Here is a 25,719-nt window from a genome sequence, read left to right on the forward strand (position 1 = left end):
TTTCTCCCTAACTATCTCCAAAAGCTGTCTCTGATGTTATGCATGCCATTCCCAGCCCAGTCTCAGTGGGGTGGCTGGGCACCTTGCCTGTTTCTTAGCACTTACATTCATGCTATATCATTTCAGTCTTTCTTACTTACGGTAAACAGCATCTGAAATAGCTGGCACCAGCCACTGCTGGGGACAGGCGCTGGGACTCTATGTGCACACACCGATGGCATTCGGCACTCCTGCAGATCTCACTGAGGTCAGGACAAAGTGGGGAGGGAGGACAGATTTCTGGCTTCTCAGGAGCTCTGACCAGTATCTCTGTAAAGTGGCAGTGACAAACCATTATGAAAGCACCTGCTTTTTAAATTTTTCTTCCCACTTTTTTTGAAAGTCAGGATGATTCAACCCGGAGCCCTCAGCAGCAGCCTGGCAGCCTCCAGGACTAGACCAGGGTTTTCCACAGGGTGGATGCCGACAAGCCACTGTGCTTTCCTGCAACTTATTTTGCTCACCTGCGAAAGGGCTCTGTGGGTCTTCTTGTAAAGCACTTAGGGATCTGTAAACAAAAAATTTCATTTTCTGTAAAGAAAAATATTACACACAAAGTAACATCTTTGGGTTTTTTTAGGCAAAAAGGGACAGTTCTTGCTGGAGGTGCAAAGCAATATTCCTCACACATCCACACTGCAAATACCAAGGGAATCTCACCAAACATATTCCATTTCATCTTTAGGCTGAAGACAAAGCCATACCTCCTCCCAAGGAAATAGGGAGCTGCAGGATCACTAGGATGACGTCATTCTACTTGGTTATAAAACATGCTGCACACTGAACTTGGCACTCAGCATGCTCAGGTTGAGCTAAGAGCTAATGTAATGAACTGTGGGGAAGGATTTACATCAAATACCACTTTGGAATATTAAAGACAGACAGGACCAACTTCTCACTTGAATAATTACACACTGGCCAAATTCCTCCTTTCATTTCAAAACCAGACAATCACCTTTTTCACTTCTTCTCTAAAACTGTGTGTGTTGCTGTGCTATTTCACTACCTCAAGAGAAACATGTGTGATTAAATGATGAAGTAACTTCTGTTAATTACCATGGGCTGAGTGAATCAAGGTTAGTTTTAGCTCTAGCAATGACTCTTGCCACTCGAGGGGGGGAGCAAGCAAACCAAGAAAAGAGAGATTCAAATTTCAACAAGTGTCCACAGTTGCTTGTATTTGCTAACATAACCTCAAAGGCAGGTGCCTGTGAACACTCCTGAACTTCAGTTTGCATGTGGGAGTACAATACAAAAGACCTTGCATACATATTCACACTGCACGCAGTAGCAATGCAGTGCTCACAAGCTGTTTTAGTTAACCATGTTTGTATTCTCCTCCTGCATGTGGATACCAGTGTAAGCCTTTCAGCCACTACAGGGTATTTTTCCAGGCTCACTTTAACCTGAATCAGAAAAAGAAGATTTTCTTGTGGTAAAAGTTGTTGTAAGCAGCAAGAGTCAGTCTGAAAGGAAAGATTTAGTCCCAGCATTATGGCTGTGTGTTTGAGGGAGATCCAGAGCCAGTGGAAGTTAAGGGAAGGACTCCTAGCAAATGGAATCAGAAGAAAAACGGAAGACAGAGAAGCTGAGATGGAAAAAGTGGAACATCAGAAGACCAGACTGTTTCCTGGCCTGAGAAAGACTTACTGTTAAACCACAGGCAGGGCTTGAAGGTCTAGGACTTCAAAGGTGTTTAGAAGCGTCAAACCCACTTTGCTTCGTGGCTCTGGGTCCTCTGGCCTCTTCTAACTCAGTTGCCTTTCTTGTTAAAGAGGGTGCTAACACATAGCTTTGCAGGGTTTGCAAAGCTAAGTTCACTGAAGTTTATATGGGAAGTGTGGGAGGAGATTCTTAAAGATGTTAAACAATGGAAAAAGAAACCATGAGACAGTTTGCCTTAGTAACATTCAAAGCAGGGACTGAGAGAAAGCATTCAGCGGTGTTACAACACAGAAGTCCTTTGCCCACAGAGCCATAGCTTCAGCAGAACAAAAAATAGCTGAAGCACCTGGACATCCCCTTTGTTCTGAACCAGCAATACAGGCTGCACTGGGACATGGTAGTAATTTAAAAGCTCGTTTTCTGCATCCAAACATCATGTCAGGATGAAATGCAATCCATCCTGCTATCATTTAACGAGCACCCCTGGGACCACTGTACCTTGGAGGCATGATGTCACACGTCAGCAGAGAGATTATTTGTTTTGAAGCTTGTGAATAGCTCTGAGACTTCATTTCAAAGCGCTCCACGCAGAGTCATGACTCAAACCCTTCTGGTCTCACAGAAGGGTGCAACTGATACAGTTTCCCTGTGCTGTTTTTGAGCATCATGTAAGGGATTAGTAGATATTTAATTTTATTACCCTTTCGTATCTTTATGTAGGAACGGCTCTGTCATTGCTTCAATTCCTTCATGTTCATGACACATCTTCTTAAGTGTCGTATCAATGATGCCTCTACTGAGACAAGCAGAGACAGCCATAGCAAAAAGCACTGCAACAAAAACCAAGGCATTTGCTCCATTTCAGGTGATTTTTAATTTATATATAGCCATTGGGAAAATCGTAGTATGAAAGCCATCGTCAGACCTGTGACAAGGCAGCTGCGCACAACACCTGTCTGGTTTCTCCTTTTGCAAGAATAAGAAATTATTACTCAGAATTTTATACCAATCCCTTGAAGGGACCAAGATATTAATCTATGGCAATTTGCTGAGAAGCCAACATTTTTTTTACCAGATCATAATAGTTCAGACTCACCTGGAAGCAACTAAAGCAATACCCAGGTTTAGCAGCAGTATTACCCAATTGAAAATAAGCAGCATGGCAAATAGAGCCAATCACTCTGAATGGGTCATTTAATACTGAATTGCTGAACCTTATTCAGTTTTAAAACACAAAGCTTTAAGATTAAAATCCTGGAGGTGCATAAAGGACCTCTCCTTCATCATGTCTACATTGGAATTTACTCTTGTATTAGCATTAAAGCAAGAACAAATGAAAAGTGCAGACACTGTATAAGACTGCCAGCCTGTCTGAAATTGGGAATAACTTCAATCATACTCTTTCAGTTTACTCCAGTGTTCTTCCTTCCATGGTGAAGGACCATCAGTGAAGCCATGGTTACTGTCCCAAGCAGAGTTCCTTTACTGAGTGATAGTTCAAAAAGCATGGGAAGAGATACTAAACTGGAAAGGCTTCAGAGCACATGGCATATGATGTTGCTATGTAATACTGGAGAAGAAAGGAAGGGGATCTGGAATGGCTGAAGAATCTGCAATGGGATCCAAAGACATCTGGATCCTGGAGTGATGAATATCACATTAGAGCTATTACTGCTCCACAGCAAGGCCCTTCCTGCTGCATGGGCAGCAGCCTGGAATCGCCCCCACTGAATCTGCACAGCCTCACACTGCACAGAAGGTCTAAGAGGTGTAGCTTGTAGAGAGAAGCTCAGTGGGAAGAGATCTTAGGTGAGGATCAAGCATGGTGGTTCCAGACTTTAATTATAATCTGTCCCTGGCAACAGCGAAATTTAAATGGACAACAGAACGAACATTGCTGCATTTAGTGGCTGCAAATCAGTGTTTTATGTTAAGTGAAATTATTGTACACCAATATGGACATAAATCTGGCTGATACAGAGGGCTGATTAGCACAGCTCTACACTCCAAGTAATAGCATTAAAGATGCAATGTGCATTTCAGGGAATTAATCATATTGATCACATCTTTTCAATGATGATGCATCAGGCATTTTTATAGCAGGTTAAATTAGCTGCTTTTACCTTTCATTAATATAGCCCAGAATATTAACTATGCTTATGAAGAAATATTTTTACCCTATTCCTGCAGACATTCTCCAGGCCCATATGCTGTTACTTTTTCTCTCCTATCCTCACTGCAGCAGATAAGTGGAGGAGATATTGACGGTGTGATGCAGCTTCCCTCTAATGCAGCCAGAATAGCTTTTCCTTGAACTAGGCACAGGAGCCTGCATGCAATAGAAGAGATTAATACCAGGTGGCAAATTACAGCTGATTACAAAAGGTGCATATATAGAGAAACACAATGTAATATTGCCAGGAGAACAATGTATCTAGCAGCTAATTCTCCCTCTCCTTGCATGTTCTCTTTGAAAATAGGATACCTGTGTTTTTCAGCCTTCAATGAAAATGTATCTGCTCTTTCAGTATCAGTTGTACAACCCCTGGAATATCGACAAGGACCCCAAGCCCTCTGTCCTACTATTGTCAGTGAGACAGTGGCATGGTCTGGGCACTCCTAGGCAGGATCCAAGCCCCGCTGGCTTAGGCAATACACACGCATCGATGAACTAAAGGAAATTACGAAAGGGAATTCCCTGCCCTGACAACATATAACCCAAATTCTGCGTAGGAAGGGAGAGCACAAGCTGCGTAAGGGCAGCACTGGCAGAAAGGCATGATGCAAACATGAACAGTAGTGAGCTACAAATGGTGGTGGTCCATGAGCCTCATCGGCTTGGAGATTAAGAAGAAACACAGAAACAGGTAACACCTGGAGCAGTCACCTGTTCCTTTCTTACCTGCTTTAAGGCTCCTAGTGCTGCAGTCCCTGAATTGCTCCATCATCCATCTTGCCCCTGCTTGTGCTTCTTCAGGAATAGTTCAAAATGCCTCTATAGTTAGTTGCCTCTGCACTGACAATAGTCAGCAATTCTTTCAGTGCTTCTGGAGAGCCCTTCTGCCTACCGGGGAGGCTGACAGGATACTCTTTCAGTCCTTCAGTGGAACACAGCGTGGCACTGCCTTTAGCTGTGAAGAGACTTGTCCAAGGGCACACAAGGGTTTGATGGGCTTGCCAAGGGCTGGCCACAAATACAGGGGCTTGACAGCCACGTACCACCTTTCATCACCCTTATGCCAGTCCAACCCCCTCAACTCTTCCCTTCCCCAGACAGCAAGTATCTTAGTTATTTTTAAAAGAATTTCATGTATCTGTTAGTCTGCGAACTACAAAGTAAATATAAGTTTCAAATGAAATGGCTAGGACTTTGACGCTTCTTAAAATATACATTTTATTATTTTCTGGTGTTTGCTATGAAGGTTTCATTCAAATTGTGAAGGTACACAGCCTTTACAAACTTCTTGAGTTAAAGGTTTTTGTTGGTGGTTTTATGTTCTGTTTCTTTCATGGCAGAGGAAAATACATAGGCTATAAAATGTTGAAATTCATTAGATGTTTAGTATTACCTCTTCATATATGCTGTGGAATGCTTTGTAGAAATACTATATAAAATAAGGCAGACTTTGACAGGGAATTCAGTCATAAAATTTCATGGGAGAAAACAAAAAGTTCCAACATATTATTTTTGTAGCCAAGGGAAGATCAGGTGGTTGTCACTGGTTTGTGGGAGAACTACTGCAGTTCTGGTGCTCAGACAGTATACGTTTCATGTTTATTCTACTATTCTCAGGTGATAGCTTTTCAATAAAACTTATTTTAATTAACATAAATCAGACAATATTTAAACATACACATCTATCCTTACAGTGCAATAAAAAGGTATCATTGTATAGTATTTTGTATTTGCATTATGAAAATAAAAGGTCTGTACATCAATTAAATGTATATTAATGAGTATGAATCATGTAAATTTGTAATGCATCTAAAGTTGGCTTTGGCTTTTAAGTATTTATAAATTCATAGAAAATATTGAACATCTAACAAAATAAATAAAACGTATCATTTTAATCATAGATGCTAACGATCAACCTCAAAAATTCTTGTGTTATTTTTTACATTTGCTACTAAATTTCTTAGAGAACTCACTTTCAGTAGTGCTCAGAAGTGAATGATTGCACCTTCTGTGATGTGAAAAAATAGAGTACATCTATTTTTCATAGATCAAAAATTCCTTCTTATAGAGTTGCATTTTAAATGTCTGATTGTTCTATGTAACTGTCTTAAGTGCTTATAAAAAGCATGTAGCTTTCTCATAAAAGCCGTGAGTCTCTGTTAATAGATAATTCTTTTTCACTTGCAGGATTGAGGATTAAGCAAAATCTTCTAGTGAATGTCCTTTTTATGAAGATTCTTCAAGGTCTTCCAGCTTCACATACTGGTATGAAGATATCACAAAAATATGTTCACTAATAAACCCTCTTCAGGACAAGTACTGCAGCAATCCAGTGTAATTCCACTTGGTAGGCTTATTTCATTGGAGTCCACACATGGTAGTTTGTGGAAGTCAACTGCTGACCTCATGTTCTCTTGAATTTGAAAGTTCCCCAAGTGCATGGGCTAGCCTTACTGTAATACTGAAGAGACCAAAACAAATCTCAAATCACATGAATAAAAGTGAGCTTGAATAAATATGCATCTGGTTAGTAAATTACACACCATGGTCTAATTGCTATTCTGGTGGTGGTCGAAGGCTCCGCAGCTTCCTTTCATCTAGTCCTTTCCAGTATTTAAAGTTATTATCCAGATGCTGCATCAAATTTGGCAGGTCTGCAAATGCTAGGGAAGAAAGGGCAGAGCATATTTAGTTTGCAGAATCGAAACAGTCACATGATTCTGCTGCTTAAATAGCACTTGAAATGTCTTGGCAACTGTGTTAAGTAGGAAAGCTTAAATCTGTCATACTGATACTTGAAATGGTTTTGGCTGTATAGCTTTCATCATTCATGTATCACTCAGGCCACTGAGAACAGTTCTGTAAGTCTACTTAATACTGGTATTGCAAGTCCCAGCAAAGGGACTCAGTTTTCCAGGAGGGGCATAGCTAATTATGCTTGTAATTATTCTACTTCATCAAATCTCAGTCACATGTCATGATCTGGCATTCAGGAGAGTCACATTTCTGACCACTTTTACCATGGAGGCAGCACTTGGAAGGAAATAGCTGCTCCCCCAAGCAGTTTCCAGAATGTAGAAATTTGTCTTGAAGAATAACTAATATTAACATGGACAAAATGACTGTGCCCAAAGTGCTATCAAGGAGAATATGTTCTGTTCTCCATTTACAGAGAAGCAAGTTTAAAACGAAGAAAGTTAAACATTGCCTGAATCTAATATATTAAAGAGAAGCCACGAGAATGGCTTGTAGCAGTATCAAAATACTTCTAAGCAATAATGAAGTTATTAAGCTTACTTGAACTGCAGAAACCTTCCCTTTTCTCTCCCTTTCTCTAGGAGCCATAAGAAAGCAATTTTGTATCACAGTAGTTTCAAATGTTCACAAAATAGTTATTGTCAGGAAATATAGCAAAGTTTTGCTTACCATCCCAGGCATCAAACATATCAGTAATGAAGTAATCAATGAATGATATTTGGGATTTGGGGATGCTGCAAGTATTTCTGTCAAAAACTGGCATCACAACAGGTAAACCTTGCCTCTTTTCTTCATCAGTCTGCAAAAAACACTCTTGTGATTATTCAGCTAAGACACATTCTGTTAATTGGCTTCTTTTAGCAGCAGATTGTTTGGCACTGACTAAAGCATGCAACTGCTAAATAAACAGAGGAACCTGAATAAATCTGAAGAAGCAGCAATTTAATCTTGAGCACCTAGTCGTCTAGGTTTCAGGGAAACAGCAGACAAATAGTGCCTTCCAGTGTTTCCCACAAAGTGATACATTTACCTTCTGCATCTACACACAAAGCTGACCCTAAGTAAATTCACACGTTACTGATTAAATTATGACTGCTTTGGAGCTAAAAGATGCTCAATCATTTTCAATCTCTGATGGAAGTGACAATCTGTACAACTCAGAGATGGCAAAATATCTTTTTTATCCTCTTTTTCCCCCCTTGAGGTACCAAGTCCCAATTGCAGCATTGGGTCTATCATCTGCAATGATGACTCTGCCCTCTCCTTTTCCCCATCCTTTTCCCCATCATCCTAAAACCATTCTGCAGCACAGTGTGCTAAGGTCTTACAGCATTTCTTGGAGTGCGTGCTGTTCCCATGCTAACACTAGGAGCTGATGATCCCATTATTGAAGCATAGCCAGAATGTGGGTACACAGAAGGCACCCTTCCTCTGCCTCTTGTGATGGGAACACATTTGCAGGCAAAACTCAAAATGCCCAGCTCCATACTGAACAACATGAAAGCTTAAATTTTTCAAAAACTGCACTGTAGAAGTTGTCAACTTTCGTCTGTCTGAAGGCATCTAGTCTTGTATGGGCACGCATAATATCCCATCATTTAAAATTAAAAAGTTGTTATTTTTCACATTATGTAATGCAGCCTTAGACATTCTGGGACACTGGCAGTATATGCACCCTTCTCTTCCCTTTTCAAGAGATGCTCACCTGGAATTTCAGCAGCCCATTTTAGCTGCCTTACCTGTGCAAAGTACTCCTCAGAGATGCGTCCAGCCCACTCTATACACTGTTCTATGGGTCTGCATGGATTGGAAATGTCAGCACACTTTATCAACATACGTTTGATAAGGATACGGTTTTCAGGAGACGTGAGAACAGTTTTGATTGACTCTCCATCACCATTATTCTGTAACATTTAAGAATTAAAAGCAATCCATTAGCAAGGTCTCTGTGCACTTACTCAAAAGCTTTGTGCCTTGGGAACGCTTTCAGCAGATCCTACAAGGATCAGTCCTGCTACTGGCTACCCTATTTGATGTCCAGCCAAATTTATAGGGGGATTATGAATGTTAGCCACAGCTCTGAACTAGTACTGAATTCAGTTTCTGGATTCAGTCACTGTCTTTGTGACAGATCTCTTGGGCATCTTTGGGCAAGTCATCTAATCCCTCTGTGCCTTATCTGCCTTCTTACAAGTGTGGAGAGGATCCATTCATCACTACACACATCGTGGTGAGCACTGTGTAGGCAGAAAAATGTAATTCTCTGATGAAATCCAAGGATTAGTGGACTTGCACATTAAGAGTGTGGAATAGCTGGTTCAAAAAACAATGACTGACCCGACACGCATGGTCATCCTCTGCATGCAAACCTCAATGGCGTGAGCATCAATCAATCTGACAGCGCTGCTACTATTAGGAGAGTCAGATCCCACATTGCCACCCAGGCATGCTCCTCATTCCCTTCCACTGGACCCATGTTAGCCCATCAGTCTCTGATCTGACTGGGAATTTTGCTTTCTGAGCTTATCAGTATTAAAGCAATATATTAGAAACATGCTTCCGAACAGCCTCGTCTTGCCTCTGCAAGTCTAGGAAAGTTTTCAGCCCACACACAGCTTATATTTGGTTCCCAGGCTGCACATAGAAGCGCGTCAACAGTACTCTATATTTGGAGCCAGTATATAGCTAATATGAGTAAAGGCTCCGATGATCCAGATTAGAAGCTATTTTCTGTGGAGCTCTGATGAAGTTTCCAAAGGACACAGATTCAGGATTAAAATATCTTAAAAAATTACCTGTAAGTACAGTATTATTACTTGACTTTTTAGGGATGGGTAGGTATAGAAATTTACAACACCATCTACTCACAATAGAAACTCTTTGAAGCAAGGAGCATGCTAGACTTCTCTGGCACCTAACAAGGTCTTGCTCTATAGTCAGAGCAGTGTAGAAGTAACAGTAACAACTGATAATGATAATTATGATAATAATAATGTGCCACCAGTTCCCGCAGTATTTTGTACAAAGAGGGAGATACAAAGCAGCAGAAACATTCTGTTCTTTTATTAGGACATATTTTTCAGAAGAAAGGTCTTGTGGGGGAAGAAAGTTCTTCCTAAAGGAAGAAAATGACAATAATAAAAAAATTATTATTTGGTAGCATACTCGCTCAGAAACACCAGCTCCACAGTTCTCACTAAAATGAGACTCCCAAACCAATTCTCTTCCCTCATTTTTAGATATGTGGAAGGGAAGATACAGAGCAAACAAAGTGAGGTGAATACATCTCCAAATGCATGGCAAAATTACGTAAGAGAAAGCCAGAATAAAGTGATGGAAGCTCCAGAAACTCAAGCACGGAAATTAAGCATTGAAAATTATTAGTGATCATTCAGTTAAGGATAGTAGAGAATATCCTAGTAGGTAAACCACCAGGAATCAAGAAAGGATGTTCGCTTCTGTGATCTGTTCAAACCAAGGGCACTGTATGCGGATGTCTTGGGAATAAAATGTGCTAACTGTGCTTAGTCCCAGCATCCTGCTCAGAGTGCAGAGGTGTCTCTGCATGTCAGATGTTGGCTTCCTGTCATAGGCTTAGGTGACATCATGAACGGAAATGGGAGGATAAAGGATGCTGGAGCTGGAAAAGATTTTTTTCAGTTTATGAAACAAAAGAAGAAAGGAAACAAACAGAGCAGCTTCTCAGCATGGCTCTTTGAACAAATATGTATAAAAATAATAAATAAAAAAACTAAGTGGAACTGTCCCATTCGGAACACACGGTTGGCAGCTCAGCCTGCAAACACTACACTGAGTCACTGCCATGACTGGAAACCAGGCCAGGAAACACATGCTGCCACTGCAACCAGATACACAACCAGACTTGAAAGAGGATTTGCCAGGGTTGTTCTACTAGTAACAAGCACAGCTAATGATTTGGTGGTATACCCACTCACACATTACAGGCCTTTTAATAGGAACCTGCTGAACTGAGAAACTCCCAACCAAAAGAAGGGAAACATTTTACTTCTTGTTTTCAGTAAAAATTACATAGGCTTTGTCTTTCTTCCCATCCTTGGGCAGAATTTGCTGGGAATCATAAATGCCTTATGGGGCAGTTATTTCCCTGCAGCCCCTGGGGCTCAAGGGCAGAATTAAACTTTTGTTTGATTTCTATACGTCACTGTATTTGTTTTTACTGTCTGACTGTACAGGCCCAAGCCCCGTTCTTCAACAGCAACAGCTATTCAGCTCTCCATAACAGGCAAGAAGAGGAGTTTGGCTCCTTGGATGGATGCTGCTGCTCAAAAAACTGCTGCATCCCAATTCTTGGGGCTGGGAGGAGGGGGTCTGCGCACCAAGCAAGGCCAGTACACAGCCCTCCAGCAGGACCATGTGCCCTAGACAGTTACACACTCCACAAGGTCACCCAGAAGCAGCAGCTCCCTTCTCTTCCTCCATGTCTCTTCCCCTCCTATGCTGAATGCTGCTACACTCACCCAGAGAGGCTGTCCAACTGAGGACTTAACAGCCTTTCTCCTAGTTTAGTCAGTAAAACCAGTATCCTACTGGGACTTCAGCTTCACATTCACATAGTTCTCATTAGCATCGCTGGGTGCCAAGAACAAAGCTAATTCTACTGTGGACAAGGGTACTCTTCTCCAATTAAGATCCAGTCTGCTTCTGATGGGTGAATGAACAAGACCTGTTCCTCTCCCACCTTCAAATAATAAAAAGACTGCCCTCCCCCATTACATGCAGCAGTCATAAATGTGCCTTCTAAAAAACATGGTAAGAAAACACATAAAACCATTACAGCTCCTACAGGACGTTGCCACCGATGCACTTTATTATAATCATTTCTGAAAATCTTCTCTTTGCAAAAAAACATTCCAACAAAATTATACACTGCTCTTACTGGCAACAAAACTGCTGGTTGAAGCTGTTACTGAAACTGGTGTGGTTTTTCAGAATGAGTTCTTACCAGGCAATTTTATTGTGTCCATGGGGTTCCAGATGGGTATTGATTATGTCTATATGATATGGTATTGGGTTTGTGTGGCAGGGTTTTGATAGCAGGGGAGGGGGTGCAGGGGCGGCTCCTGTGAGAAGCTGCTAGAAACCTCCCCGGCTCCAAGTCAGACCAGCCTCTGGCCAAGGCCAACCCAATCAGCGACAATGGTAGCGCCTCTGGGATAAGATATTTAAGAAGGAAAAAAACCAAAACCTGCTGGAAAACCTGCAGCAGAGAGAGGAGTGGGATGTGAGAGAAACAACCCTGCAGACACCCAGGTCAGTGAAGAAGGAGGTGGAGGAGATGCTCCAGGCACCGAAGCAGAGATTCCCCTGCAGCCTGTGGTAAGACAGCAGACTGTCCCCCTGCAGCCCATGGAGATGAACAGTGGAGCAGATATCCACCTGCAGCCCGTGGAGGAGCCCAAGCTGGAGCAGGTGGATGCCCCCAAAGATGGCCATGACTCTGTGGGAAAGGCTGCAGACTGGAGCAGTCTGTACCTGAAGGACTGCAGCCTGTGGAAGGGACCCACGCTGGAGCAGTTTGTGAAGAACTGCAGCCCGTGGGAAGGACTCACTTTGGAGAAGTTCGTGGAGGACTGTCTCTTGTGGGAGGGAGCCCATGGTGGAGCAGGGGAAGAGTGAAGAGTCCTCCCCCTGAGGAGGAAGGAGCGGCAGAGACAACGTGTGATGAACTGACCTCAAACCCATTCCCCGTCCCCCTGCGCCACTGGGGCAGGGGGTAGGTAGAGAATTTGGGAGTAAAGTTGTACCTGGGAAGAATGGAGGGGTGGGGGGAAGATGTTTTTAAGATTTGGTTTTATTTCTCATTACCCTACTCTGGTTTGATTGGTAACAAATTAAATTGAGTTTTTAAAGAAAGTAGACAGAAAACCTATGAATGCTGCCAGGCAGCAGTGAAGGCCCTCATTTCCAGAGAATGCACCATATGGCAGTCAATATACCTGCCCTTATGCTGCACCACCAGCGGTTCCCATTGTGAGTGAGGGAGTAATTCAGCTTCTGTTCTGAGGCAAACCTTTGCTCCTTTCCACAAATGGCCAACAACAATGCCAAGCCTTGCCACTAGTACTCTCTCCATGGGAGTGACTGGGTTCATCAAAATGGCATTTTTAACAGGAAAATATACAATAGCCCAAGGTTCTGGTTCCAAGTACAACCTCATAGCACTCCAATATTAATAGGATCCAAGTGAGCCCCACTCACCCTCAAAATGTGTGATGACCATGCTAAGCAGAAGGGCATTCAAACCCAGAGGTGAAAGACACATTTCTAGTCTCTCTTTCTCCACATTTCTGATGAACTTTCTCAGAATACCATACGGGAATTTCCTACTGCCAAGGGTTCCCAGTCCATGACTAGTCATTTTAAGGAGGACTTGCAGTGTTGCTTACCCCATTTTCTTCTAGCGCTGCCAAGGGCTTATTAATGCTGTTGACAAACTTGTTGACATGCTCAAAGTGCTTTGTCATTTCTGTTGCTAAGACCATGTCAATAATGGCTTGGCGAAGGGTTCGATACTCATTCCTGTTTAAAGAAGGAAACAATTAAGAATGTTGGCTGGTTCACAAAGGGCTGCTTGCTAAAACAAGTCTAACAAAAATGCTACAGACCGTTTCCGTTGAAGAGAGGTGCTGCGGGAAGAAAGAACAGTAATAAAGGCTTGGGCAGCTGCAGCTATGTTGGATGAAGTACCCTTTGGTGTGCAGACATATATGCTAGAAGCACGACTGGATCTCTAGGAGAAACAGTGCAAGAACTGGGCAGAATCAGAGGCACCAGCTACTCAGGAAGGCTGCCAGGACATGTCACACCAGTGTGTTCCCAAGGCTTTTAGCACAGACACTCAGCAGTGGCTCATGCTCCAGCCAAGTTTTCAGCGATACTTTTCTGCTTTATCTTGAAAGGGCCAAAGCAATGGTTACATCCTCACCTTAAATGCCTTTCTAGGGCTGGAAGAACAACAGGTCCTCACTATTGTTCCCATTGCAACAACGCATTTTATTTTTTACTCTTTCTGTGACTCTTTCTATCCTTGTTCTACCCAGCAAACACCTACCCACTCAGCCACAGCTTGTCCGCAACATCCAATGATACAAAATGATTCTTCTAGACTTGCTAACATTAGGATTTACACTAAGTTCCTTAGACAGGGTCTGCTTTTTTATCCACAGGAGGAACTGAAACCATGGGATTACTCCTGAGTCAGGCAGGACAGGCAGAAGCACTCTACTGTTTTAGAAGCAAACTTCTACAAGGGCTATGGACAGTTATTCACAAGGCACTGCCCTCCTCTAGGATACTTGTTTGCATTATCTTATGTTACACAGAATAAAGTGAGAGTTGTTAGTGGGCAGACAAGGACCTTGGGTTTTAAGCTTACCTCTCCATGTTTTTAAATATATTGCATTTGTCATCCCGGGTGGTGAGCTGGAAAGCCAGGGCAGCATGATGGCTCTCCAGCACTGCGGTGTCATTGTAGAGAATTGCTAGCTCACTGCCAGCATTGCACAGGAAAGAATTTGTTCTTCCTGGGTGATCCACATCATGGACTGTGGCAGCAATGAGTGCGGCAACCTCATCAATTGGATCCAGAGTTTGCTGAAAATAAAAGGATGCTTAGTTTTATCATAGAACGGTTTGAGTTGGAAGGGACCTTAAAGATCATCTAGTTCCAACCCCCCTGCCATGGGCAGGGACACCTTCCACTAGACCAGGTTGCTCAAAGGCCCATCCAGCCTGACCTTGAACACTTCCAGGGATGGGGCATCCCCAACCTCTCTGGGCAACCTGTTCCAGTGCCTCACCACCCTCACAGTGAAGAGCTTCTTCCTTACATTTAATCCAAATCTACCCTCTTTCAGTTTAAAGCCATTACCCCTTGTCCTATCACTGCCTGCCCTTGTAAAAAGTCCCTCTCTGGCTTTGCTGTAGGCCCCCTTTACGTACTGGAAGGCTGCTATAAGGTCTCCCCGGAGCCTTCTCTTCTCCAGGCTGAACAGCCCCAACTCTCTCAGCCTGTCTTCATAGCAGAGGTGCTCCAGCCCTCTGATCATCTTCGTGGCCCTCCTCTGGACTCGCTCCAACAGGCCCATGTCCTTCTTATGTCGGGGGCCCCAGAGCTGAACGCAGTACTCCAGGTGGGGTCTCACAAGAACGGAGTAGAGGGGGAGAATCACCTCCCTCGACCTGCTGGTTATGCTTTTTTTTGATGCAGCCCAGGATACGGTTGGCTTTCTGGGCTGCAAGTGCACATTGTCGGGTCATGTTGACCTTCTTGTCAACCAACACCCCCAAGTCCTTCTCCGCAGGCCTGCTCTCAATCCACTCATCGCCCAGCCTGTATTTGTGCTTGGGATTGCCCTGACCCATGTGCAGGACCTTGCACTTGGCCTTGTTGAACTTCATGAGGTTCGCCCAGGCCCACCTCTCCAGCCTGTCAAGGTCCCTCTGGATGGCATCCCTTCCCTCCAGCGTGTCGACCACACCACACAGCTTGGTGTCATCGGCAAACTTGCTGAGGGTGCGCTCAATCCCACTGTCCATGTTGCCAACAAAGATGTTAAACAGCTCCGGCAGACTCATTAGAAACCCTACTCTGTCCATAAGATTAAGCCAAGTTGCTGAGGAATAAAAACCAGAACTCTGCAGATCAGTAAGGGTCAGATGTTCTAGACAGAGCAATGGAAAATTCATTATAAGCTTCACTGAACACTGCATGACTTTTTTGGCCATTTTGTGCCTCTTGAATTTTGCTCAAGCCACACCTTTGACAGAGCACATCAAATTAAAGAAATGCAAAGTAATAAATTAGTTTGTGTTTTCTAACAACACAGAGACCACCTTCACTTGGAGTTAGGGTATTTGGCTTGGAAAAAAGACCAACACAACACTGCTAAAAATTACTCTCTTTCTACCAGACCCCTTCATTTCTTTTGGAAACTTAATGTGTCCTAATCACATTTCACTTACATGCTGGCTAGGTTTACAGTTGTAAGGAATGTTTCCCATATATCCAGTTCTATAACAACAATGTCCTGGGGCTACAACTAATATGAATTCTACGAAGAATACTTGATGGTTTACATCCATGGAAAAATTACATGACACACTGTTCTCTACTTTCTGTATCAGATTCTCATTCTCTTAGCATGCTCAATTCCATGCTTTATGTCTGCTTACATTGGTCATTGCTTTATGTCTAATTATATCTATCCTCTAATGAAATACAAACTATTTGACTTTTAAGGTTTTATACATAAGTTTTAATACCGTATTAATAGCATAAAGCAGAAAAAGAACGAAGCATCTCAGAAATATATTGTATGAGTTTGGAAACTAGCCTTTATGCTGTTTGTGCTGGCTTTTTGTGAAGGATCACAGTTACAAAACAATTATGTCAGAAATCTTAATATAATGAAAGAGACACAAGAGCAGAAATGTTCTCAGTTGAATCTGGGAGCAGGGCAGATAATTTCCATTCAAATTAGCTTGAATTTAAGGTCTAAATTCTCTACGTGCTTTGCCAGTACCATTCTGAATGGTTAGACTTAGTAGGTGAAAAGACAGCCTCTACCCCACTTTACACCTCCTGAAATTAATGCAGTGACTTGACTTTGATGGAGCTAGGATATTCACTGAGGACTGTCAGGAGGGTCTTGTGGAGTACAAGAAAAGGCAAAGAATTATTTCTACTCTAGTTACATAGCATTGTCTGAAATACAATTTGCTGTGTGTTAGCTTCTTCCTTCTTTCTCTCAGCTACTGCTCATGGGATTCTATTTTTGTGGTATGAAGTCAGAAGAGAGATTTTTAGAACAGGCTGTCCTCAGAGGGACACAGTGACCAGTGCTCAGTCTGGCTGAGAAAGACCTGTGCGGATGGGAAGTGGCCAGAAACTGGAGAATACTTGACCTGTAGGACCACAGCAGTGTACCTGACCCCAATTTCCTGAGTCTGACATAACAAACTTTGCAGGGATTTAGAGCACCTTCACCCCTAACTTCAGGTCAAGTCTTCTAACTTTGTCATCTTAACTCCTGTGGCACACAAGTGCAAATGATTCTGAGAATACTGCTCCAATTTGGGAGCAAGAAAATTTTCCCAGGCAAGAACTGAGTTCAATTTACTGAAAAAAATCTCAGTGTGAATTTGAGTGGCAGAATCTGGCCTTCTGTATTTAGGTTAAGTTGAACTCTCGACAACGCAAAAGCAGCTGGGCTGTAACTTTGAAAAGATGAGAGAATTTTGAACTTTGATTCTGCTCCTGCTGCTGCAACATTTTTTTTCCTCTTCCTATGTCTACAGAGGAATGGAAATAACATTCTGGAAAAGGAGGAAGCAGTCATGCTTCTGTGGCACTAAAGTGAGTCCAGATCTTGTCTGTTTTTCATAGATATTCATGGGAAGACCAGCTAAACCTCTGGCAAATCAGGGGCTGAAAATATCCAGTCAAGTTCTATTCCCACTTGGCATATAGTATTTGTAAGTCAGCCTCTGGAGAGCACACTAATGAGCTGCAGCTCCAGGTTAAGGGACTTACTACAGTTAATGAGCTGTCAGAAGCTTGTTTACAGTCACAGATGTCTCAGCCAGGTGCCCATCACTAGCACTATCCTTAGGCAGGCCAATTCAGGGTAGGAATTTCTATCAAAAAATGCAACTCAGAAATATGTACTGCCACTCCACTGCATACACATGCAAGCACTGTTTTAACTTCCCTTCTCCAGTCTGCCCTCTGGGCAGGTGAGAACAAAGGTTGCTCTGATTTATTCTGGTTGTCAGTGGCTCTAATACGCCAGTGGGTGTTATGGTACAAGGAACTGTGACAAGTAATCTTTTTCAATACTCTCCTCCAATGCAGTCTCTTTGAGCCTCAGGGCGTCTCATCCAGGGGGGTGATATAGCTTTGGAAGCACTAAACCTATTTTATGGCCTATATTGTCCTGGGAGTCTTCTGCAAAATGACCATCATGAGGCATAAGAGATGGTGATTTATTACATTAAATCTGGATTTGGCATATACTGTCACAAAAATAATTGTGTCATTAGCTCAACTATCTGAGAAAGTTTAACTATACAAAGAAGTTTTGTTTTAAAAGGAGGTTTTCTTATTCTCCCATCAAGAGTAGCTCAATTCCTATAATATTAGTATCCATCCTTCCACATATACTGTAAGACAATCCTAGAACTCATTTAAAGCAGCCCAGTTCTTAGACCTCAGAGTTAAACTGGTTGGCACTAGGTAGATATTTAGCTCTCGGCATCTTTTTTTGTGCGATAGTCCTTTGAACATACCTGTACTTCCCACCTACACTGCTGCTTATAAATGCGGACTTACCTTTACTCTTTCTTTAGACAAGAAATAAGCAGTGGCATGTAGTACATCTGCTGAATGAGTAGAGTTATGGTAGGAGTTGGAGGAATGGTAGTTAGCTTCAATAACTTGTAACCATGACCTCAGAGTTGATTCTGAACAGTTTAGGAATTCACAGATTCCAAAGCGAGCGAATATTTTGAGACCCAGATAAACCAAAGGCCTGTGGAGAAAAATAAACACAAAATTTTGAAACAAATAAGGCTGAAAGAATATTACACAGCATAAATAGTATGAATCTATACAGCATTTTTAACCAATGACATGTCAGATTAGGTATAAGGACTTGTTACATAATTACAATCCAGACCTGTAGAAATATTCTGCCTACCCATCACATGCACACTTTTAGAATCATGCCAGTTCCTGACACTCCCAGGAATATTAAAAAGGCTCTATATTGCTGCTGTGCTACATGTAGCAGTATTTTGAGGCTTGGGGAGTCTATGTTGGCAGACTGCAGTCAAAATGAGATGAATTAGCAAGTACTAAACTCTGTGCATAAAAGGAGGGAGGTAATCTTGCTGCTGCCATAGATTCCTAAACTAGCTTGTTTACAGTTAGATTAATTATATCTATACTATACAATGCTGCAATCACTATTCTTTCTGCACTGCAGATCTGCTCCATTTCTTTTATGCCCACCCTCGCAGGCTTCCATTGCTCACTGACTTTGCATGCAATGGAGGATGAGAGATGGAGGTATTCTGGAAGCAGATGACCAGGCCAGAGTATGCCATTTCTAGAAGACTATAAGGGCCAGATGAACCTTCAGGCTACCCCAGTCAGAGACCTGTCTCCAAAAACAGCCAACATCACTGTATTCCAGTACTCTTGCTTCTCCCAGGCCAAACTGCACAATTTAAACCCAAATGACTGGCAGGTGAATGAAGATCGGAACAGCAGTACAGAATATTTCTAATCTGAAAGCTGTGAAAGTGCAATATGTGTAATAGAGCAAATGAAAAAAAAAATAAATCAAGTTTTAGTCCACTAGCCTTCTTCCAAACCCAGTTAATATCACTGTTTTCTTGTCCAATACATTTTTTTGCTTAGGAAGAACAGGTATAATGGTAAATATTTTCAAATACGGATTCTTAAAAATAGATCTTAAACCCTTATTTTGGCATCTCACTTTGCTGCTTGATTCCAGATGCATCAAGCACTCTGATTTTTAGCTGCACCTGACAGGTGAGGTGAGGTCATTTAGAGTTGCTGACGTACTTTAGAGCTGGATGTACTTCTTCTGGCAAAACCACTCAACAATACTGTGTCATATACTAGAAGCATAATATACTAAAGTTAAATCCCCCTTAATCCCCCCCACGTAGCAGTGTCAGACAAAGGTCTCTCCAGGTTTCTGTGTGTGTGAACTGTAATGCACTAAAGCTTAGATTTAATGAATTATCTTCGCTTTACTACCATATGTCTGCTTGGACTTGAAGACAATGCTAATAACATATTCATACTTGTGATTCATTGAAGATCACTTTAATTCGCTGAATAAATGAATTGCCTTTATTTAAACACAGCAGAAATCAGTCATAATTATAATTCCTTTAGTAAGAGGACAGGCAACAAAGTACCTCTTCTGTCCCTCTGTGGTCTCTCCAAATCAGTAAGAACAGAGAAACCTACCTGGTGATCTCATGCATGTTGGCTAGGATAATTAAGTCTTAAGTTACTGCAATGTGCATATTAAATGTTGTAAATCACACAGAGTGACTACATTTTTACTTTTTTTTTTTTTAATTACTGTATCTGTAACACTTCATTAGAAATGGAAATGTAGCAAAGCAAAAAAACCCTAAAGTAACTGGATGTAAATCTCTTCACTTACAATAAAATCACTTTAAAGAAGAATAAAAAACTGATTATTTTTCCACTTTTTTGGCTCATAAAACCATGGTCTAAAAATGAAGGGTGTGTATGTTAACTAAATGCCTGATATCCTTCTTAGACATTGTTTTTGAATACCTTTCAAAGCTCTTAAACCCTCGTCAAAACGCTAGATCTGTAAGATAGTCAATTCATTGCAGGATCTAGCCTCCAAATTACTCTCCTATAGAAGCTTTAAGCTAAGACAAAGCATGATACATGAAACTAGACCCAAAGGAGAACTTTTGATAAGCATCAGAAAATAAAAACAAGGATTTAAAAAGAAAGATCAATTTACAGTCTTAGTGGGAGCACTTGCTACTAATGAAGTAGAGTCTATTAAAACTGCTGATCTCTTTTCAAAAGTTCTGTGGTGGAAATTGGTATGCCCTACATTTTATCAGTAAATATTCTTCAGTTAATCTTATACATAAAATGTAGCCTGCCAAGATTTTAGAATAAAGACCTTCCTCTAATCCCAGAAAAAGGCAATGGGAATTCTGCTGAAAAGCTGTATTTGAACTGTATCGGAATAAAAATTACCCAATTACATGGAGAGAAAATGAAACATGATCTGTATCAACTGATCAAATTAAGACCAGCATGTTGACTCTGTGTGTAGTTGGCCATAATTTGAATTTGAATCCCCACAAGAAAACAATTTGATTTGTAGAACTTCTCTATTACTAAGAACAGAAAAGGAAGGCTTTTAAAATGATGTTGGTTTGTTATTATACCATATCAAAGATACATAATCTTCACTTACATCCACTGGGAATCTGCAGGAAATAGTGTATGATGAAACAGAAGATATTTAATGGGTTCATACACAACTAGAAATGACAATGAGAAAATTTCAAACATTTGACTTTGAAAATAGAAGTAATTCCATTTTAAAAGCACAGGTAGAGAAATTAAAGAGCTGATTACAGGATGACATTTAAGTCAGTTTTCAGCAACTTCAATTTATGAGCTCTTGAGTTTACTGACCTTTTATGGGTGGCAGCCTCAAGTTCAAAGATATCAAAATCCCAGTGTTCTTCATTTTCCATTGCTTGTGTTATCTGTGGGGGTATGTCATTGAGGGAGATTGGAGAGATCAAACTGCCAGCGACCTGATGAGTTTCTGTTGAGGAATGTATTTGCAGATCACTATTAATAACCCTGATACACACTTACTCAATGTACGTGTTTTCTTTTCTATAGTAATACCTGGCAACTCTCATTTCTATAAAGCTCAGTAATGCTGCTGAGCAATGGTTATAAATAAAAATAAAACAAAACCAAGCAATGCTTATAAAAAAGAACATCTGATCACATTTCCCATTTCTTAAATCTCTTAACATGTTTTAATATCTCAGTAACCACCAAACTAAAACTTACGTTTTGCTGACAATATGTACTCGTTCCCTGATAATCTTCGTAAACCATCCTGTTCAATAAAAGTTGAGAGTTAAATGCAGGGTATTGTACAAAAGGTCTATAAGGTAATGACACCAAATAGTAGCACAATGACTTCAGAGAAGCCTGACTGAAGCTACCTCTCCCTTATTTGTGTGAACTGTTAAGATTTGCCTGTTTTACAAATAGTTCATAATGGATGAGAAACTGCATGATATGGGATACAATATGAACTCAGATAGGTAGAAACTCAAATTTCTCAGGTGCAGATGGAGGTGTGGAATTACAGCCTCACATCCACCTTTGTCTGGACAACACACACACAGGTTCGGGATGTGTGCCACAAAGCAGACACGGTATGTCTGCATACTTCCCATCAACAAGCAAAGGTGGGTGGTGGGAGAGAATGAATGGAGACATGCTTCTGCTCTCCTTCCCCGGTACTGGCAGATCAGGTCACCTCAGCAGCATAAGAATCTCATGATTTATTGCTGGGATTGCAGAGCAACAAATTACTCTGAGGCTTCCCTTCTATCAAAGAAGAACATATGCTTGTTTGTTCTCCAATTCAGTGGCTCCTAGGCTTAATTCTGGCATGATGCCTAGATGTGCAAACTGAGACAAAGGACTAAAACTAACAATGATATATTTAATATTTATTTTTCAGGTCATAATTCTAAATGCTGTGGCCCAAATCCTGCTTGCTCTTTTGATGTATACAGCTGTTAGTTAGTGCACATTAATGTTTAGCTCATGATGTAAAAAAAGTTACTGAAAAAAAAACCTGAATGCACCCTACTAACAATGTTATGCACCCAAAGTATAGCAGAAGTAAATGTGGATGCTATATCTGAACATGCAATGTCTGCACTTAAAAAGAATTATTATATCTCATTTTTATTTTCACATTTGTAAGTAAATTAGTCCGGAGTTTTGCGATTTAAAAGGAAAGGGAGTACTACTCCTATAACTGGCTCAGTGACTCTTCAATAGCATTGCCATGACACAAATATTTAGGATACCAGATGCTGTCTATCATTTAGAATCAAAGATTCATTTTTTTTTAAGATTTGAAATAGCAGGTGTAATTGTATCTGGCAAATCCATCTTTGAACTCCAAATGCCCTTCCCATCATGAATTCTCCTTGAGAGTTCAAATCCAATAACCTACTACTTGTTCCCCCACTCAGACATAACTTCTGAATGTGAAATGGAATAATATGATTCTGTTTTCAACAGACCCTTTGCTGGAAAATGTTTCTCCCAGATCGTTTTAAAACTCATACTATACCATATACCCTCATGCTCTGAAATGGATTTTCTCAGCTTTTCTATTGCTCCATAAAATAGCCTTTGTTTTATTTTTAGTAAGGATTTTGTATTTTACAATATTGTTACCTGCATGGTCTGGGACCATGGACTGAATACAGTCAGAATACAAATATATGTAATAATCAACAATCCACAAAAAGGAGAAAACGGTTGAGTTTATGGTCTGTGTGTATTCAGCAGGAGAAAAGATTCACTTTGAGACTCTAACGATTATATGTATCAATATTCTTCCTACACTTTTATAGTTAAGGTAACAATACATTTTGGCTACTGAGTTAGTAAATTCAACCCTGTATGAACTGTTCAGGCCTTCTGGAATTCTTGAAGTCTCTCGTATGTTTCTCCTGATTAGATATTTGCTCTGATATTTTAAAAGGCAAAAATATATGTAAAATGCTTCAAGATTCTGGTAAGATACTGCAAAGGCATCTTGATAGTTACAGCATGAAATTATAATAGTCCAGAGACGTCTCTGAAAAGCTCACATCTCGTGAGCCTTTTTGCATCCAACACACTGTCAAATTTTTTCCTGAGGAAGCCTTTTATATGCAACCTACAGACTAATGGGAACACATATCCTTAAGGCACAGGTAACATTCATCCAAGTTCATCTAGTTATTATCAGGAGGGTCAGACCCCAGGGTCTGAAGGTTTGGGTTCAATTCTTGCTTTGCTATGTGCCCTTTGTTCAACTTTGGGTATAACGCTTCTTTTTCCAATGCCCCCATTCCTATTTTCATAATATAACAACATAATACATGCCTTCTTCAGTCTTTTTCTTGCCTTATTTATTTAAATTATGAGTTCTGTGGAGCATGATTTTGTTTTAATACGTGAACGTTCATGTTTCTAGCTCAAAGCACTCTGATCTTTCTACGAGTCTCTACTGGTACAAATATAATCCAAGAAATAGCAATAAAAATACATATTTTACGTTCTTTTGAAAACACATCCTTTCTATACACTGAAAAGCCCCCCAAACATGCCATTCTAATCCTAATTAATAAATGCAAGTGTCTATCTATCTTCCTTTCTTCCTCTCCCATCTATACCTTTCTAAAATGAATCACATTGAAAAAAGAATTGGTTTTCCTCTCTACTTCTAGCAAAACTAATGCTTCAAAGGGACTGGGCAATTTTCTTCCCATTTTCAGAGCTACATTATTAAGGGGGGGGGGGATCCACAAAAAGAGATGTGCAGTTTTTCCTGAAAATTTGCCATTGTAGAGGCAAAGCACATGCCAGATGATAAAGATCGAGTAACTGGGAAAATCAGGCAGTGGAACATTAATCAATAGCTGTTTGTGGCAGTATGTACTTACTGTCATTAACCCTCCAACGAGGTCACTTGTATGTGGATCCTCATCTTTTGTTCCCAGTTGTGGAGAGTACAATTCAGTGGTTCTTAAAATCTCCAAAACCCGGTCTAAAGCTTCTGCAACTGGCATGGGACTGCTTTCTTGTGCAGCATTGATGATGTTTATTACCTAGTTTAGCATTAGACATGTTTTGAATTTAGAAGTGATTTTAGAAAGAACAGAGACACTCATCAATTACTATGGAAAACTCATAGCAAATAAATGAGATCAACAACTTTAATCCACATGTGGGAGAATCAAAATGAAAGGGATGTTGATAAAACACTGATGTTTTGCTACTGACTCTGGGAACAAGATCGTGGCCTTAAAGACAGCAGTCTTATTAATGACTTTCCCGTTCAAGGCACAGCCTCAAAATGTCTCTGAATGGATTTAATATAACCTTCTCCCATTTGCCTCTCTCAGTTTATTAAAGAGCTGATTTTTGCCAAATCCTTGAGTAGTTTCAGAAAGCAGTTTGCAATGCATAAGTAAGGAGGAACTCTAGTCCTTCCTTCACGTAGGCAAAAGTCCTTAAAAAGTGTCATGCAATGACCTCATGGAGGGCACTCTACTAAGCAGGCTTGGGAGAACTTCGTTCAGAGCATCTAGCTTTTTGGAGTGCCACCAGTGGGCAGGTAGAACAGGGAAAGACATTGCACCAGAGGCCAGCACTGCCTTGCTCCTCAGTGCGGATGCTTTACTGGAGCCTTGTGCCCCAGTATTTCAGTACAGCACAACTGACAACAGCTAGTGACAGTGCACATTACCTTGGTGATGGGTGCTTCAATAGTCATGGAATGTATCCTGGCCATAGAAGAGTGCCGCCTTTGTGAGCTGCCTGTGTGGAAAATAAAGCAGAATTTGTATCCTGATTTCAGCGACAAGGCATGACAGGGGGAATCAGCCAAGAAATCTTAATTCATTTTCTGAACTGCTTACCCTGCTGTGCCCTTCAGAGACAATCTATTGCAAAATGTGTACACATGCTTGTTATGCTGGGGACACACAAATGCAAAGAGATACTTGCTGAACCACTGATATCCCTGATTAGAGATAAGTAGCTGTAACAGCCTGGCAAAATCATGGCTTTGGTTTTTTTATTTTAACTAATTAAAATAATCAGTTAAAAACTCAGTTAAAAGACTATACAAGGTGTGTGTGAGTATAAACTGGCAGGCACAGGTAGGTAACTATTGTACTTAGGTTATTACGGGATACATGTACTTGTGCTGCCTGATGCAACATGACAAGTCATAAGGAGTCAGCTTCCAAGCTGAGGTAAATCCGTGAAGCTCCTTTGAAGTGAAGATAGCTATGCCAAATTAGAACAGCAGAGGTTCTGGCCTATTATTCATTGGAAATTGAAAAACAAATGTTTTAGATCAGTTAGAAATTTTGGTTCTGTAGAGAAAAGGCCAAGATGGGATTTTTCTGGATAATTATGTTGTGCTACCTATAAAATGCAGATACATCTCTGTTACTCTTGGTGCTGAGCAGCTCTTAAGAAGAATCAATGCCATTTTTGCTATACTGGAGCATGATTGTATTCTCACTGCCACAGACCCACTTCCATGTTTCACTAGTGTATGCTGCCTAGACTGTAATGATGTATGCTTTAACAAAATTATGTAAGAATCAGCAAGAGTTTTGAATATGTGACTCATCTATCAAGTTTGGGGTGATCTAATAGAGCAAAATAC

The 25,719-nt window shown here is 40.9% G+C and overlaps 1 protein-coding gene across 4 annotated transcripts in view; it reads right to left on the reverse strand.

Moving 5' to 3' along the window:
* Positions 1-5,081: 5,081 nt before the first annotated feature.
* The window catches only part of PDE8A (phosphodiesterase 8A), a 129,821-nt gene continuing 109,183 nt past the window's right edge, over positions 5,082-25,719 (reverse strand). For all 4 annotated transcript variants that reach the window (XM_075045170.1, XM_075045169.1, XM_075045171.1 and 1 more), the window contains exons 13-23: positions 24,787-24,857; positions 23,981-24,145; positions 21,309-21,357; positions 20,916-21,051; positions 18,012-18,210; positions 14,055-14,272; positions 13,066-13,198; positions 8,377-8,541; positions 7,307-7,436; positions 6,424-6,543; positions 5,082-6,341 (exon numbers count right to left, since the gene is read on the reverse strand). In XM_075045170.1, the coding sequence (XP_074901271.1) occupies positions 6,437-6,543; positions 7,307-7,436; positions 8,377-8,541; positions 13,066-13,198; positions 14,055-14,272; positions 18,012-18,210; positions 20,916-21,051; positions 21,309-21,357; positions 23,981-24,145; positions 24,787-24,857 (1,373 nt within the window). In that variant the 3' untranslated portion in view covers positions 5,082-6,341; positions 6,424-6,436. The remainder of the gene's footprint in view (positions 6,342-6,423; positions 6,544-7,306; positions 7,437-8,376; positions 8,542-13,065; positions 13,199-14,054; positions 14,273-18,011; positions 18,211-20,915; positions 21,052-21,308; positions 21,358-23,980; positions 24,146-24,786; positions 24,858-25,719) is intronic.

Source organism: Buteo buteo, chromosome 13 (genome assembly GCF_964188355.1).
Source record: "Buteo buteo chromosome 13, bButBut1.hap1.1, whole genome shotgun sequence".
Taxonomy (NCBI): domain Eukaryota; kingdom Metazoa; phylum Chordata; class Aves; order Accipitriformes; family Accipitridae; genus Buteo; species Buteo buteo.